The sequence below is a fragment of the Somniosus microcephalus genome, chromosome 18 (assembly GCF_052327205.1).
Source record: "Somniosus microcephalus isolate GS21.2 chromosome 18, FLI_Smic_1.0, whole genome shotgun sequence".
Taxonomy (NCBI): Eukaryota; Metazoa; Chordata; class Chondrichthyes; order Squaliformes; family Somniosidae; genus Somniosus; species Somniosus microcephalus.
Window position 1 is genome coordinate 33,305,825 of NC_141004.1, and position 17,137 is coordinate 33,322,961.

The following is a 17,137-nucleotide window of genomic DNA, read 5'->3' on the forward strand; positions in this document are numbered from 1 at the left end:
ATCTTAACAGAAAAAGAGTCATCTTGTGCTATGCTCTCTTAACCTTCAGGAAATTGCGACATTGACCTGTGAAGTTTTAATTGCAGCCCTTTTTCTCTTTAATTGGTAAAAACTGCTTCTTAAGCTTCAATACAGAATGCATCATATGTCCTCCCAGAGTGCATGATACATCTCTATCCATTCATACACATTGCTTAAAATGTGTTTATTGTGGTAAAACAAAATGTGGGGATAATCTGAATTTTAGGTGCACAGCAGGCAGTCAGATTGGGTCCTCCCGTCATTACCTCATCTGCTTGTTGCCAGTGAACCGCGGCCACAGTCGGAGTTTGGGGGGAGGGGCAGGCCATCCTGGAGAGGGCCTCACACATGTTCGCAGCAGGCCAGAGTATTCCTGCTTCTCCTGGCCCCACAAAAATAAAAGTTCAAAATATTTTCAGCCATTTCATGAGTGGCCTCCAGGTTAGGCAAGGACTGCCAGTTAGGTTGCTCAACGCTGGTACAAATGGGCAGACTGTTGGCAGTGCACACTCTGCCTATTTGTCCCTCAAAATTGCAGTTGGGGTCCGACATATTACAAGTGGGTTCCGGCCTGAATCAGATGGGCAATCCGGCTAATCTTCTCAGGACCCTACCCAAGGTGAAGACAGCCGGAGTGCCAGTGTAAACGGGGTAGTAAGCAACGTACTATCATTTTCAGGCTGCTACCACCCCATATTCACTGGGCGAAGGCACTTAAGGACAGTCCCTGTTATTAAAGGGATGTAAGAACACAAGAAACATACAACTATCCTCTCCTTGACATCAACAGGCAGGGCTGTAATATAAATGAGGTGACACTAGTGCCTCCTGTAGCATGCAAGACCACCTCAGGAGCTGTTGATTTTCTGTGTAGCGGTCAGCAAGCCTAAACAGCCACCTCCACGAGGAAGGGGGAATAAAGGACAGGCCATCATATTGTTCTGCCATGCCAAGTTGAATTCTCATCCCACCTGCACAGCATTGCATTTTTCACATTGTTGCAGTCCTTCCCCAGCCAGCAAGGAAAGTCCAAGTCCACAAATTAACAAACAAACTTGTATTTATATAACTTGCATTTTATATAGTGTCTTTCATGTCCACAGGATGACCAAAGTGCTTTGCAGCCAATCACGCACTTTTGAAGTGTAGTCACTATATTGTAATGTAGGAAACGTGGCATCCAATTTGTGCACAGCAAGGTCCCACAAACAGCAATGAAATAAACGACCAGATCATCTGGTTTTAGGTGTTGGTTGAGGGATAAACGTTGGCCAGGGCAAGGGGAGAACTCCCTATCTCTTCTTCGAATAGTGCTGTGGGATCTTTCACGTCCACCTGAGAGGGCAGACAGGGTTTCGGTTTAAAGTCTCATCTGAAAACAGCACCACTGGCAGTGCAGCACTCCCTCAGTACTGCACTGAAGTGTCAGCCTAGATTGCATGCTCAGGTCTCTGGAGTAGGGCTTGAACCACAAACGTCTGACTCAGAGACATGTCCAGAAAATTTAAACCACGATCACACTTATGCCCAAGAACTGCTGGTTCTCAGTTTACGCTGGCCAATGCAAATGAGATTGATTCCATTGAAATGTACATTGTAAAACTGCTTCAAGTAGAAATGGTTATACAATATAAAGGAGTCCTAAGCAGAGTATCCTGAAAAAACAGAACCCTACAGTTATAAAATCAAATAAAACTTAATTTGCTAATTGTCCATTTCCATTTGTGAAGCATTCGGAAGACACAGGCATGACATCACCTACACTGCAGAAGACAGTGATGGTGTGAATAGATCATCACGATGTTCCATTAGGGCATCTTTATGTTAAAGGAACCACATAAATACAAGTTATTGTTGTAATTTTTCTAACTGGTGAGAAAACAAGTCATTAAGCTGTATTTCAGGTTGCCACAGTTGGGAGATAAAATAGCTAAAAGCAACTGAAGATAACTGGAAAGTATAATATTCTGACCAGTTACGTTGCTTCTGAAAAGGGTCATCAGCCACCTTGCACTGTGGTCATTGCACCTCTTACTGATCTGAGCCCCAGAACAGCTTTACGTAGGAAATAACACCAAAGTCTACAAACCATTGGATGCTTTCTCAGTTCAGAAGAATTCATGAACATGAACAGCTGTAGCGTATGTACCCGTCTACCTTTAAGGGAACTATTGAATGTAACCGTTCACCTTTAAGAGGACTACTTTCGGGTGGCACTATTTGTTTGGCTTCTGTATACTGTAATACCGATAGTGACCACACCAGTATATAAGTGTTGTGGCATGATTGCTGGGGCAGATTCGCCCGGACCTTCGAATAGTAAAGACCTGTTTGTTTGTTACTTCTGAAGTCTGTGTATTTATTAACTGCACAACCCACAGACTTTACAGTGGCGACGAGTCCGATCGTATCCTGCGGCAAGACTACCAAAAGCAACGAAGAGCGTCGAAGAGAGACAACCGCCCTCGTCGTGCTACCAAAAGAAAACACGAGGCTGCAACAACAGAAAGCAGGAAGACTAACAACAAAAGCTGTATCAGCAACAGGCACTGACTACCCTTCTGCCACGGTGCGGAGTGAGCCGACCAGCAAGAAACAAGGCGGCCGACGAAACTGTGAGTAGGGGAAGAGGTAGAAGTATCCGGAGGATAAGGGCAGAGCACTCGACCTCGGTCGAGGGGGAGCTGTGCCGGCCAAAAGTCGGGTCCAACGGCGTCGGGTGACAGCCGGACCGCGATCGGCGGGAAAACTCCGGGCAGCGACCGCAGCCACGAAGCGCTGAGCCTGCGAGTAGGCGCGGGAAGAGAAACCCAGCCGCAGCCGGGGAGGGAAACACCGGTCTGCGAGAGGGCTGGGGAGGCGAACGGGAACCGTGCGGGTGAGAGCCGGGTGCGGAGAGAGAGACTGCGAGGAGCCAGTCCAGCGGCTGAGCTGTTCTCCACCAACGGGGTACTCAGAGCCGGCAAAACCGAACGTGCGGGAGTGGGAGAGAGACACAGCCGAAAACGGGGTGAGAGACTGCGCGAGAGCCAGTCCAGCGGCTGAACTGTCCTCCGTTAACGGGGTGTACCCAGCGCCGGTAGAGCCGTGCGGGCGGGAGGAAAAGACAGAGCCGAGTAAGGGGAGCTGTGCGGAAGCCAGCCCAGCGGCTGAACCTGTCCGCTGTGGGGAAAGCGTACCCCTTCCACCAGGGAAGAAACGCGGGAAGCCGCCATTAGGCGGGGAAGACGATTGAAGTGGGCGGGGCGAGAAGGAAAGAGCGGGAAACCGCCATTTTCGCGGGAAAACCGCCATCTTAGAAATAAACAAATAAATAAGAATACTTGAAGAAATACTTGTGTTGTACCCAAGGAAAGAAAGATGCCTAAGCGGGCGGACATCAACGAGTTCAATTCGGAGATAGAAGACTGGGCCACGTACGTAGAACGTATTGAGATACATTGTAAGGCTAACAAAATAGCTAAGGAGGAAAAAGCTTTAACCTTACTTAACATGATGGGTGCGAAAACATTCGGGGTGTTGAAGAATCTTCTCTCACCAGCTAAACCGGCAGATCAGACTTTCGATGATATTGTAGCAGCGCTGAAGGATCACTTGAACCCCACACCGTTGATGCTGGCTGAACGATTCAAATTCTACGCAAGAACGCAGAGGAAAGACGAAAGCAATGCGGAATACTTGGTCGAACTGCGTAGGATAGCGAAATACTGCCAGTTTGGAGGGAATCTGACAGAGGCACTGCGTGACAAGTTCGTATGCGGATTGTCCAAAGAAGGAACGCAGAAGCGACTACTGGAAGAAAATGACCTCACACTGGACAGGGCTGTCCTCATAGCTGCATCGCATGAAGCCGCAGCGAAAGGAATGGCGGAAATGCAGCTAAAGGCGGCGGCACTAGGGGTGGACCAAATTACTTCGAGCACAACAAAATGCTACCGTTGTGGGAAGGCAACACACGACCAGAATCAATGCTGGGGTAAAAACCAAGAATGCAGGAAATGTGGCAAGATCGGGCACATAGCTAAGGTATGCCGGTCAGGAGCAACGTACAACAATAAGAAGTCACCACAAAAATGGTACGGAAAGGTACAAGAGGTGACTAAGAAGAGTCTGAGGGAACAGAAGTCGGTCTCACACTCCAAATGCAAAGGACTGGACAGTCTGAGAATTCACAACGTGAGCAATGAAGCTGACCGACAAACTATCTGGATAACGCTACAGATTGCAAAGGTCCAAGTAAAAATGGAAGTGGACACCGGATCGGCATTGACGGTCATGAATAAGCATGACTATAAGAAATTTTTCAAGCATATTCCACTACGGGATACGGAACTAGTACTACAGACATACACGGGGCACAAAGTATTCCCCATCGGAATGATAGAAGTCAAGGTGAGATACAAGGATAAAGATCATCACCGGTTGGACCTGTATGTATTGCCTGAGGGAGGACCACCACTTCTGGGACGGGAGTGGATCCGAAAAATAAAATTGGACTGGCAGTCCCTAAACACCATGACGGTGGATTCCGAAAAAGAGGATGTCAAACCTGAACGGTTGTCCAGAATATTGGACGAAGCTAAGGAGGTATTCCAGCAAGGACTGGGAACGCTGCGAGGTATTAAAGCAAAGGTTAAGATTGCAGAAAATGCAAGCCCAAAGTTTTTTAAGGCCAGATCAGTTCCTTGCGCAATACGACCAGCTGTGGAGGCAGAACTGGAAGAACTTGAACGATCAGGGGTTCTGTCAAAAGTGGACTGGAGTGAGTGGGCCACGCCCATTGTTCCCGTCATGAAGTCCTCACCGAGTAATAAGCCTGGGGGACCGGGGAAGGTCCGTATCTGCGGAGATTTCAAGATTACTGTGAATCCGGTGCTTCACACGGTACAATACCTGCTTCCGCGGATTGAAGATATCTTTGCTTCGTTGGCTGGAGGGAAACATTTCACGAAAATAGATCTGGCTCAAGCATATCTACAGATGGAGGTCGAGGAAGAGTCACGCCAGTACCTCACCATCAACACTCACAGAGGCTTGTATCGCTACAATAGACTGGTCTTTGGGGTAGCTTCGGCGCCAGCAATTTGGCAGAGGGCCATGGAACAGGTGTTACAAGGAATTCCAAGCACGCAGTGCTACTTAGATGACATTTTAATCACGGGAAAAGATGAGGAAGAACACCTCACGAATTTGAAACTGGTACTCACCAGGTTGAAGGAGTATGGCCTTCGGGTTAATCGCAAGAAGTGTGAGTTCTTCCAAAAACGGATCTCATACTGCGGTCATGTCATTGACCGAGAGGGACTGCATAAGTCACCCGAAAAGATAGAAGCGGTTGTGAAGGCCCCCGCCCCAGGAAACGTATCACAGTTAAGATCATTCTTGGGGTTGATTAATTACTATCACAAGTTTCTGCCAAATTTATCCACGGTACTGCATCCGCTGAATGACCTGTTGCGGAAAGAAACACCATGGAAGTGGAGTGAGGAATGCAAAAAGGCTTTTCGCAGAAGCAAGGAGTTGATTACCTCTGAAGAAGTGTTGGCTCATTTCAACCCAGCATTACCCCTTCGTCTAGCTTGTGATGCTTCCCCGTACGGAATTGGGGCAGTACTCTCGCATAGGCTACCAAATGGCTCGGAAAGGCCAGTGGCTTTCGCGTCCCGATCATTGACACCCGCGGAGCGAAATTACGCCCAAATAGATAGGGAGGCCCTCAGTCTTGTGTGGGGCGTGAAGAAATTCAACCATTACCTACAATGTAAAAAGTTCACATTGCTGACAGACCACCAGCCGTTGGTGTCCATATTCAACCCAAATAAGGCCGTTTCCACCATGACAGCACAAAGGTTACAAAGGTGGTCCGTGTTACTTGGGGCACACCAATACGAAATTGAGTACAAAAGGTCTAAACAGCATGGAAATGCTGATGGGTTGTCACGCTTGCCATTGCCGATGGTAGAAGAAGCGAGTATAGTGGACCCAGTAGAGTTGTTCCACTCATCCATAGTGGAGTGTCTACCGATAACAAACTCAATGATTGAGAATGAGACAAGGAATGACCCGACTCTTTCACGAGTCTATGATGTAACGGTGGAGGGATGGCCAGCACAGAGCGAACCAACACTGCAAGCATTTGCACAGAGGAAAGAACAACTGTCAGTGTGTCGAGGAACCCTGATGTGTGGATCTAGAGTGGTGATTCCACCCAAACTCCAAAAGAAGGTGCTAAAGGAGCTGCACGAAGGACATCTGGGGGGAGTAAAGATGAAAAATCTAGCAAGAGCGTTTGTGTGGTGGCCAGGCATTGATAGAGACATAGAGGAGATCACGAAGAACTGCCTAGGATGTCAGAGGGTTCAGAACGCGCCACCCCAGGCTCCTCTGCATCCATGGGAGTGGCCCTCATTGCCTTGGCAAAGAGTACACATCGACTTTGCTGGTCCATTTATGGACTCGATGTTTCTAATAGCGGTGGATGCCCACTCCAAGTGGCCGGAAGTAATTAAGATGACCACCACCACGACGGAAAAAACCATCGCAGTGTTAAGGACTATGTTTGCTCGGAATGGCCTGCCGGAACAGATCTGTTCTGATAATGGACCACAATTTGTGTCCGAAGAATTCAAGAAATTCTTAAAGAGCAATGGGGTTAAACATTACACGTCAGCCCCATACCATCCCGCCTCAAATGGATTGGCTGAAAGGTTTGTCCAGACCTTCAAGAAGGCCGTAAAGGCCATGAGTAATGAAAATATAAGTCTGCAACATAAGGTGGATAGCTTTTTGTTGGCATACCGAAATGCGACACATGCGGTCACAAATCAAACTCCCGCAATGATGTTCTGTAATAGACGCCTAAGATGCCGGCTGGATTTACTAAAACCAAACGTCAGAAGAGACGTAGAGAACCGGCAATTCCAGGGCATGAACGACAGGGTCACTAGATCTTTCCAGATCGGTCAACGAGTTTTGGCCCGGGACTACCGTACTGAGAAATGGCAGCCTGGAACTATTGGGAAAAGGCTGGGGCCATTGATGTACACCGTGGACATTGGAGACAATATAATAAGGCGCCATGTTGACCAAATCATAGGGTCCGCCACAAATAGGCCACTGACTTCACCACCTTATCCGGGTGATGTTGAAACTGAGATACCCAGAACACCTACTTCCGATCTAGTGATACTGGAGTCTGCTGAACCTGACACGGCTTTTCAAGCCGAATCGACCTTGCCAGAAGCACCTCCTAGCCCGCCTGAAATGACGACACCACTGCGGCGTTATCCTGACAGAATCCGGAAACCCCCGGAAAGACTGAATCTATGAACTGTCTTACATAAACCTGTATATATGTTAGAATGTATGTTCACTATGGACTTAGTAAGTAATAAGCTAAAAAGGGAGGATTGTAGTGTATGTACCCGTCTACCTTTAAGGGAACTATTGAATGTAACCGTTCACCTTTAAGAGGACTACTTTTGGGTGGCACTATTTGTTTGGCTTCTGTATACTGTAATACCGATAGTGACCACACCAGTATATAAGTGTTGTGGCATGATTGCTGGGGCAGATTCGCCCGGACCTTCGAATAGTAAAGACCTGTTTGTTTGTTACTTCTGAAGTCTGTGTATTTATTAACTGCACAACCCACAGACTTTACAACAGCGATGATGAAAAAGGTTTTAAAAAAATGGGAATACTAATATTAAAACTGATCTACTCTTCACTTTGTTCCTATATTAGTATGGCAATGATGGAGTTGGCATTTCTCCCATCAAATTGAAAATGCGAGACCTGCTAACTTTAGCAATGATAGCAGGAACACTATCGTAAAAATGTGTAGTTTTCTGAATCATGATATTTCAGTATAGCACACAACAAAAAGCTTATTTATATGTGATGGCTGGAGCTCAATTTCCAGATAATATTCTCATTTTATATTCTTTAATAATCTGGTGAAAAACGATTGGAAAAGCACTTGTCAAACCCGTGTACGTTGCTGTTTTAATCTTGTTTTTGAGCTACTCGAGCTGTGTTCAGTGGCTGAGACGATTGATGCAGTCATACATAAAGACTAAAAGAGAAAAATTAGCTTTTGTGGTACTCATTACTGGCAGTAATGGGCATGCCGCAACATGGAATACTTTCTCATTTCTGTTAACCATCAGAGTACCTGATTCCATCAGGGCTTAACCAAAGAAGAATGCTTCATAAAATGGCATTTGGAACGTAGAACATTTTATACAATTAGGATGATTGATATTATAAAGATGTGCATTGCAGGTTAGGACACTGAGCGCATTTAAAAACTGCTAGATGCTATGCTAGGAAGAAGCCTAGGTTGGCAGTGTGGAAAGATGAGGTCAAATGAGCTAAAGGACTTTAATTATCGGATCATTTTCTTGTGATGAGCAAAAAGTTACGGCACCCTCAGCTTTATCAGTGTCATTTGAATAAATTGTGTTGAACACTGTTTTAATGAAGCTCAACGGAAGCTTGTGGAACAGCACCTCATCTTTTGATTAGGCACTTTATGTACTCAACATTGAGTTCATCGATTTTAGATCATAACCAATGCTCTCATTTTTTCGGACAGCAGCTGTTGGTAATGATTCTGCTATTGCCGTTAACACCTCCTCTAGACCCATCTTTTGTTTCTTTACTTGCCCCATTACCACCCCCTTTTGCCTCGCACCATCATCCCTTTTGTCATTTAATCTCTCCTGCCTTCCACCCAATCACGGACCTCATATTTTGTTCTTTCCTCCCCTCCCCACCCCTTTCCCTGCTTAAAACCTGTTGCATCTTTAACTTTTTCCAGTTCTGACGAAAGGTCATCGACCTTAACTCTGTTTCTCTCTCCACAGATGCTGCCTGACCAACTGAGTATTTCCAGCATTTTCTGGTTTTATACCAATATCTCATTGTGATCTAGATCGGATATTCATGTCTTTCGCCTGTGTACGTGTACCACTTCAGTCTTTCTGACGACAGACTCAGTTAACACCAGATGAGGTGAAGTTTAGTTTAACTCGAAAGCTCCATGGTTCCAAAGTATAGTGAAACATGCAGAGCAATAGATATGATCAGAGTTGCTTCCTTCAAACACTATAAAATAATGATACAAAATAAAGAACTCATGAATCTACCTCTGCTTCATTGGGTCGTCTTACTTATCTTAAACAGCTTGATCCCATCACATCCTGTTCTATAGTCCAGGGCAGAGGTTTTCTCCCTGCAGTCTCCTTTTTTCCCTCTCTCGCAGCACTACTCCACCTGACTAACATTTTGGGTTGAATTTTGCCGGCACTCAGAGGGCGGGTTTGGAGGCGGGTCCGCTGTCAAAATCAAAAAGATTGACAGCGGGCCGGTGTCCTGCTCTGAACCTGCCTCCTTGTGAGTTTCCCCAGTGCCGGCTCTGCCTGCGCGTTGCAGATACAGCACCAAGCGGCGGGTCAGGCAATGCTGATAGTTAGCAGGGTAGTTAAAGCAATTGAATCAACATTTTCCCACGTCCAAAGCATTTTCCCAAGTTTTCTCGAGGTTCCTGTCACTCGGGGATCACGCCAGGCAAGTATGTCGGGTTCTGAACAACTCTCCATTTCTTTCATTAGGTGACAGCTGCAAAGGTGGTATAAAAGCTACCATTTTACAGCTGATCACTTTATGTCTCACCATTCACTGCAACTCACTAAGATACTTTCAAAGGTGCACACAAATCTGTCCAAGAACACAAAGTGTTGAAAATAAAGATTTCAATGTTTGACAGCTTCACATGAACATTGGTTAAACCACCCAAGTGCCTACCCTTGTGTGTTGTTAGTTGGTATGCTTGCAGTAGGATGAGGGTGAGTGTGAGGGATGGCTAGTGAGATGGGGAAGTGATAATGTAGATAGAGAGGGATGGCTGGAGGTGCAAGGTAAGTTGGTGTGAGTAAAGATGTGCAGAAGTAGGGTAGGGAAGGCAGAGTGATGGGGATGTGATGAGTGGCACAGCAGGATGAGTTTGAGTGTGACATGGCAGTAAAGTTTTGTGATCTACTGGGATCATTTAAAGGTTTGCAGCCTGGTCCTCCTGATGACATCCCTGCTTGTGTCCTCCAGTGCAATGTGCAATAGGCTGCGCTGGTGTCCTGGGGAGGTATCTTCCGCCCATTGGAAGGGAAGATAACCTCCCTGCGTGCTGTGGAAATGTTTATGGAGGGAGTCATGGGAGAGCCTGGGTGCAGCCGTGCACCTTTGTGCAATGTTTTCAGCACCTCAATGCTGCAGAACACTGACAGCAGAACTGTCAAAATCAATTTGGACATGGCCCTTTTAATCAAATGACGTCTTCAGACCCGCTTCCTATTAATTGGCCGGGATCCTCGCAGGGCGGGCTTAACAAGCCACATCACTGGACTATCTTGTTGGAGGCCGGGATCGAGACAGATGTGAGGTCCCCACACGCCACCGATGTCGCTTACCCTGGACCCGCCGAGGTTGGAAAAATCCAGCCCTTTGTGCCTGTGTTAATCTTTCTTTTTAAAAAAAAAGGCTGACTCCTTTGTCAGACTTTAGTCAAAATTGTCTACTGCACCCCCACCACCCTGCATAAGAGTGGAGTCCGTCAACCTAAATATGTAGTAAGAACGATAACAATTATTTGAACATTAACGCGTTAGTATCTGCTCTAGACTGGGGAAAAGCTGCATCCTTCAGTTGACCAGTTTGTCCCCAATTTCCTCAACAGTACAAATCCAAGTATATTATTGCTTGTCAAAATGCTGAAGAAAATTAGGGCTTTTGTGAAGAAAATTGAAACAGCACACAGCACTATTCTCAGCCTGAGGTGAAACATGGCAGTTTCACCTTATCTGGGAAGAGTGCTGTTTGATGTATGGTGATGGCTATCAGGCGAAAGCAACCTCAATCAATTGCAAAACGATCAACAGAAACTTGTCAAAGCTGTCTACAGGTGTGATGATGATCATTCTTTTTTACATTCTTCCACATTGCAAAGTTCATTATTGCAGTTTCTGAAGCTTTGATTACATGAAAGACGCTATATAAATACAAGTTGTTGTTGTTGTAGTATTAAAATCAAAATAAGAAACAAACCAATCAACAGGAAATTAAAATATTCAAATCATCACTTTACCTTTTGGGACCATAAAATAAAAGTATTGCAGAGAATGATTGCTTTGGTTGGTGGTAACTCTGAAAGTAACATTTGCCCCCACAATCAACAAATCTCCATTTTTTTTAAAAAACCCACTGTGGGTTTATTTTCCTCTGTGCACTATTTTTGTCACACTAATTAACGTGTTCACATTAAAGTCGGTTGTTTTAAACTGGTTAATGAATGCATAAAAATAGCACAGACAAGAATGTAATGCAAATGTGTTAACCAGGGCACTAAAAATAATAGACAGAGGAAATTACTCGAGGCCATTTTGATAAAGATTTGAAAGACGGTCTATGAGTTTTGCTTTGATTCTTTTAGGGTGGCTGTTGGAGACATTTTTGTGCCAGCATTTAGAATGCATCCGGATTAATGTTAGTTTTTGTCTCTAAAAATGCTGTGGTTAATAGGAATTACCTAGGTTGGAACCTTACCTTCTTGCACTCAGTACATTTAGGAAAGAGGCAGATTGAGTAAAAAGCGGTGTAATATTGAGGAAAAAGCACCAACATCTGTATTTAATGCTGCATTAAGGATTCCTACCATAGAGAAAATGAAGTAAAAAGACCAGTGAAAAGGAAGCAAAAAACCCCAGATTTTTTGCTTCCTTGTTAAAGGCCATTAATGGTAAGCTTGTGCAACACTCCACAACTACAGAGTCAATTATAAAAGGTGAATATTGAACTTCAGGACAGACCTGCAATTAGTGATCTTAATGATGGGGGAGATTTAGAAGCATCATTATAGCAGTGAAAGAATGACGAGCACAAATTCCCCAATACCCAAGCAAAATGCCAGAATATCTATTCATCACATTTTCATCCATGTCAACAACTTGCAGTTACATAGCGCCTTTAACGTAGGAAAACGTCCCACGGTGCTTCACCAATGAAAATGCATTCTGAGCCAAAGAAGGAGATATTAGGAGGGGGTGACCAAAAGCTTGGTCAAAGAGGTGGGGTTCAAGGTTGGGTCTTAAAGAAGCAGAGGGAGATAATTTGGCTAAAGGCATGGCCGACCACGGTGGGGTGAACTGAGGGAATGATGCAGAGTTCTTTTTCCAGAGGTGACACTTCTTTGGTTAGGCAGCACAAGAACCATTTTGTTCTGCATAATATTTGATTATCTCAGTCTACCACTATAACCTTCAATCCCATTCCTACTCATATATTGGTCAAGTTCTTATTAAAAGGAGCTAATCGACTCAGCATTAACTCTTATTTTATCTTATGTTCCTTTCAATATTTAATACTAACGATAACATATTCATGGAAGAAATAGATTTTAAAAAAGAGGAGATGGGTGAAGACCAAGAAAAAGTTAGATTGCCAATAGATATTATACTTCAAAATATAACTGAACTCCCTCACCACAAGTACTCAGTACCAACAGTGACACATATGATGATGCTGTGAGTTACACTGAACCATGCAACAGTTAATTGGCAAGCTGCAGTGAGCCAAACATTAAGAAGCTACACACAGCAGAACTCAGGGTAATCGCATTGATACCTGCCAACCTGACACAGAAACTGCTGCATACCAGATGGTATCTGATGTTTTCCACAGCTCACAAAATACCTATTAAGTTGCAGAATGCAACAGAACCTGGCTTTTTTGGCAGTACAGCTGATCAGAAAAAAAGTATAATAGCGTTCCACTGGATTATTCTCCTTATTTCGCGTCATTAAAATGCGTTACTCCAAGTCTTACCTGCCATCTCTGTCCCAGTCGTACACCTCTATCTTGATCGTCCTGTAATGATAAAAAGCAACTAATTAGTACCCTATGTCAAACTGGAGTTGAGTTAATTATTTAAGATGTTACAGTTAAAATACTTTGTAGAATTCTGTAAAAAGTGGCAGTCTGAATTGTGTGATTAGAATTTTTTTTTTACAGCCACTGAAACTGTGAACATTATGCTACATGAATCAGATTTTGAGGAATTGTTGGGACCTAATTATAAAAGAAGCATATTCCAGTGATAACTGTTAACTCCTTTGAGTACTGCAGACAGGTTTACTTGTCTAAGTGCTGAAAGGCCATGGGGATAACTTGATCATCCGAGATTGGATGTGTTTTTACATACATAGAAACATAGAAGATAGGAGCAGGAGTAGGCCATTTGGCCCCTTGAGCCTGTTCCGCCATTTAATGAGATCATGGCTGATCATCCAAATTCAGTACCCTCTCCCTGCTTTCTCCCCATATCCCTTGATCCCTTTAGCCTTAAGAAATATATCTAATTCCTTCTTGAATATATTTAATGAATTGGCCTCAACTGCCTTGTGTGGTAGAGAACTCCACAGGTTCACCACTCTCTGGGTGAAGAAACTTCTCCTCATCTCAGTCCTAAATGGCTTACCCCTTATCCTTAGACTGTGACCCCTGGTTCTGGACTCCCCCGCCATCGGGAACATCCTTCCTACATCTAGTCTGTCTAGTCCTGTTAGAATTTTATAAGTTTCAATGAGATCCCTCTCATTCTTCTAAACTCTAGCGAATATAAGCCTAATTGACCCAATCTCTCTTCATACGTCATTCCTACCATCCCAGGTATCAGTCTGGTGAATCTTTGCTGCACTCTCTCCATGGCAAGAACATCCTTCCTCAGATAAGGCGACCAAAACTGCACACAATACTCAAGGTGTGGTCTCACCAAGGCCCTGTACAACTGCAGCAAGACATCCTTGCTCCTGTACTCGAATCCTCTCGCTATGAAGTCCAACATACCATTTGCCTTCTTAACCGCCTGCTGCACCTGCATACTTACCTTCAGTGACTGGTGCACAAGGACACCCAGGTCTCGTTGCACTTCCCCTTTTCCCAATTTATTGCCATTCAGGTAATAATCTGTCTTCCTGTTTTTGCCACCGAAGTGGATAACCTTGCATTTATCCACATTATACTGCATCTGCCATGCATCTGCCCAATCACCCAACCTGTCCAAATCGTACTGGAGTTTCTCTGCATCCTCCTCACAGCACACACGCCCACCCAGCTTTGTGTCGTCTGCAAACAAAGAAATGTACAGCGTGATCAGGTTAATCTTTAGAATATGCGTGTTCAATTGGTTGGAAAATCTGCCTTTAAAGCAGATGTTTAGCCAATTACAAAACATTATTCATCCTACAATTTTAAAGGGGGTGCAAGAAGAGAGAGACCTGGGGGTGTTTGTGCACAAATCATTGAAGGTGGCAGGACAGGTTAACAATGCAGTTAATAAAGCAATAGAAAAATACTGCAGATTCTGGAAATCTGAAACAACAACAGAAAATGCTGGAAATACTCAGCAGGTCAGGCAGCATCCGTGGAGAGAGAAACAGAGTTAACGTTTCAGGTCGATGACCCTTCATCAGAACTGGAAAAAGTTGGAGAAGTAACAGATATTTAAGCAAGTGTGGGGCAGGGAAAGGGGGGAGGGGAGGAAAGAACAAAGGGAAGGTCTGTGATCGGATGGAAGGCAGGAGAGATTAAGAGACAAAAGGGATGATGGTGCGAGGCAAAAGGAGATGGTAATGGGACAAGTTAAGAAACACCTAATTAAGAAACAAAAGATGACTCTAGATAAGGTGTAAATGATAATTTTGCCTTGCACCATCAGCACTTTTGTCTTTTAATCTCTCCTGCCTTCCAGTCTATCACATACCTTTCCTTTGTTCTTTCCTCCCCTCCCCCCTTTCCCTGCCCCACACTTGCTTAAATATGTTACTTCTCCAAATTTTCGAGTTCTGATGAAGGGCCATCGACCTGAAACGTTAACTCTGTTTCTCTCTCCACGATGCTGCCTGACCTGCTGAGTGTTTCCAGCATTTTCTGTTGTTGTTTCAGTTAATAAAGCATATGGGATCCCGGGCTTTATAAATAGAGGCAAAGGGCTGGATTTTGTCAATGGGAAGCTTTTGGAGGCGGGACTGCTGCTTGCCGCCTTTCAATCCCGCCTCCATCAGCTTTTGGCCAACCAGCGGGATTTTCCCCTGCTTGAGCTTGTTAAGCCCGCCCAGCGGGCTCAGCAGGCCAATTAGGGGGAAGTCACTGACAGAGCATGTTAACGTCTGACGTGCCATCTGTTAAAAATTCTTGAAAGAAGAAATGTCAGTGTTTGACAGCTCTGTGAAGCTGTCAAACACTGACATTCTGTGTAGTTTGATGAGTCCTATTGCTCAGGACTCATCAAACCTTTCAACTTTGCAGAAATCACCTGGCTGTTGGTTCGGAGGATCCAACAGCCAGTCTGTGAAATCTACAATGAAGATGTCGGGACTCCGGATCCACAGCGGCTGAAGGCTGTCGGCAGAAACAAAGGTAAGTGAACATTTTATAACACTTTACACTCACCTTACATAATTACCACTCCACACTTGCACCCATCACTCACCTCTACATCTCACTTTCAGACCCCTCTGACCCCCGCAGACCTCCTTCTCATCTCCTGCACCCTGGCGGGGTTCTCCGAGGTCGGGAAGCCTGCACTTCGGAGCTAAAAAATAGGGATAATCCTTTTTTCTGCCTGTTAACTACCTGTTAACAGGCAGTTAATACGATTTAATCCCTTTCCCGTCTTGAAGAGACAGGGCCCGGGGCAGGACGGCTTCCTGCCTCCTGGCAAAAAGGCACAGAGGCGGGTTTGCCAGCTGCCCCCAAATCCTGCAAATTTATCGGCAGTCCCGCCTCCATACCCGCCTCCTCGGGGCTGACAAAATCCAGCCCATAGAGTACAATAGCCAAGAAGTTATGCTAAACCTTTATAAAACACTAGTTCAGCCCCAGCTGGAGTATTGTGTCCAATTCTAGGCACTACAGTTTCGGAAGAATGAAGGCTTTGGAGAGCATACAGAAGAGATTTACTAGAATGGTTCCAGGGATGAGGGATGACAGTTACGTGGATAGACTGGAGAAGCTGGGGTTGTTCTCCTTAAAGCAGAGAAGGCTAAGAGGAGATTTGATAGAGGTGTTTAAAGTCATGAAGGGTTTAGATAGACTAAATAAATGGCTGAAGGGTTGATAACCAGAGGGCACAGGTTTAAGGTGATGGTCACGGAACCAGAGGCGACATGAGGAAAAACTTTTTTACGCAACGAGTGGTTAGGATTTGGAATGCTCTGCCTGATAGGGTGCTGGATACAGAATCAATAGTAGCCTTCAAAAGGGAATTGGATAAATTCTTGAAGGAGAAAAAATTGCTAGGTTACGGGGAAAGAGTGGGGGAGTGGAGTTAGCTGGATTGCTTTGTGAAAGAGCCGGCGCAGACTCGATGGGCTGAATGGTCTCCCTCTGTGCTGTACTATTCTAAGATTCTTTGATTAAAACCTCTTTTTTTTTAAATAAAGGGACATGCAAGCAAGAAAGCAGAGACTAAAGTCAAGTGAAGTTTTTAAATTTAACAAACGAGGAAGAAACCTTTAGAACAGCAGAATAGGTGCTGGGAATTTTGCCGAGGTTTTCCCGGCCAGCCACCGTGACTTCGGCGGAAGAAAGGCAGTAGCCCCAATTTACACAGTGTGTCCAGGGTTTCTGCTGATCCTCTGCTGGAGTTATGGCAGGTGATCAGGAGAGCCTCGGAGGAATTTCCTGGAAAGACTATATTAGCTAGAAAAAAAGAGTTAAATTAAAATGAAAACATGTACTGAGACAACAGAGAGGAGAATAGGGAAAAATGCTGAAAGCACAGCTGAATTGTTTACACTTTTTTCTTGCATGTAAAATGGTGTTGAAGCTGGGGTTGTTCTCCTTAGAGCAGAGAAGGCTGAGTTGAAGGGGTTGTCTTATGAGGAAAGGTTGAGCAGGTTGGGCCTATACTCATTGGAGTTTAGAAGAATGAGAGGGGATCTTATTAAAACATATAGGCCTAGAAATTCATTGACGCCACTTTTGGGGCGCTAAAGTGGGGCGTCCGCTAAAGTTTGCGGCCGCCGCCAAATCGATGCCACTTCTCCGATATTCATTAGCT

General features: G+C 44.9%; 1 protein-coding gene across 2 annotated transcripts in view; it reads right to left on the reverse strand.

Moving 5' to 3' along the window:
- The window catches only part of LOC147105205 (copine-8-like), a 776,136-nt gene that overhangs the window by 246,930 nt on the left and 512,069 nt on the right, over nucleotides 1-17,137 (reverse strand). For both annotated transcript variants that reach the window (XM_086011336.1, XM_086011335.1), the window contains exon 10: nucleotides 12,901-12,942. In XM_086011336.1, coding sequence (XP_085867462.1) covers nucleotides 12,901-12,942 — 42 coding nt within the window. The remainder of the gene's footprint in view (nucleotides 1-12,900; nucleotides 12,943-17,137) is intronic.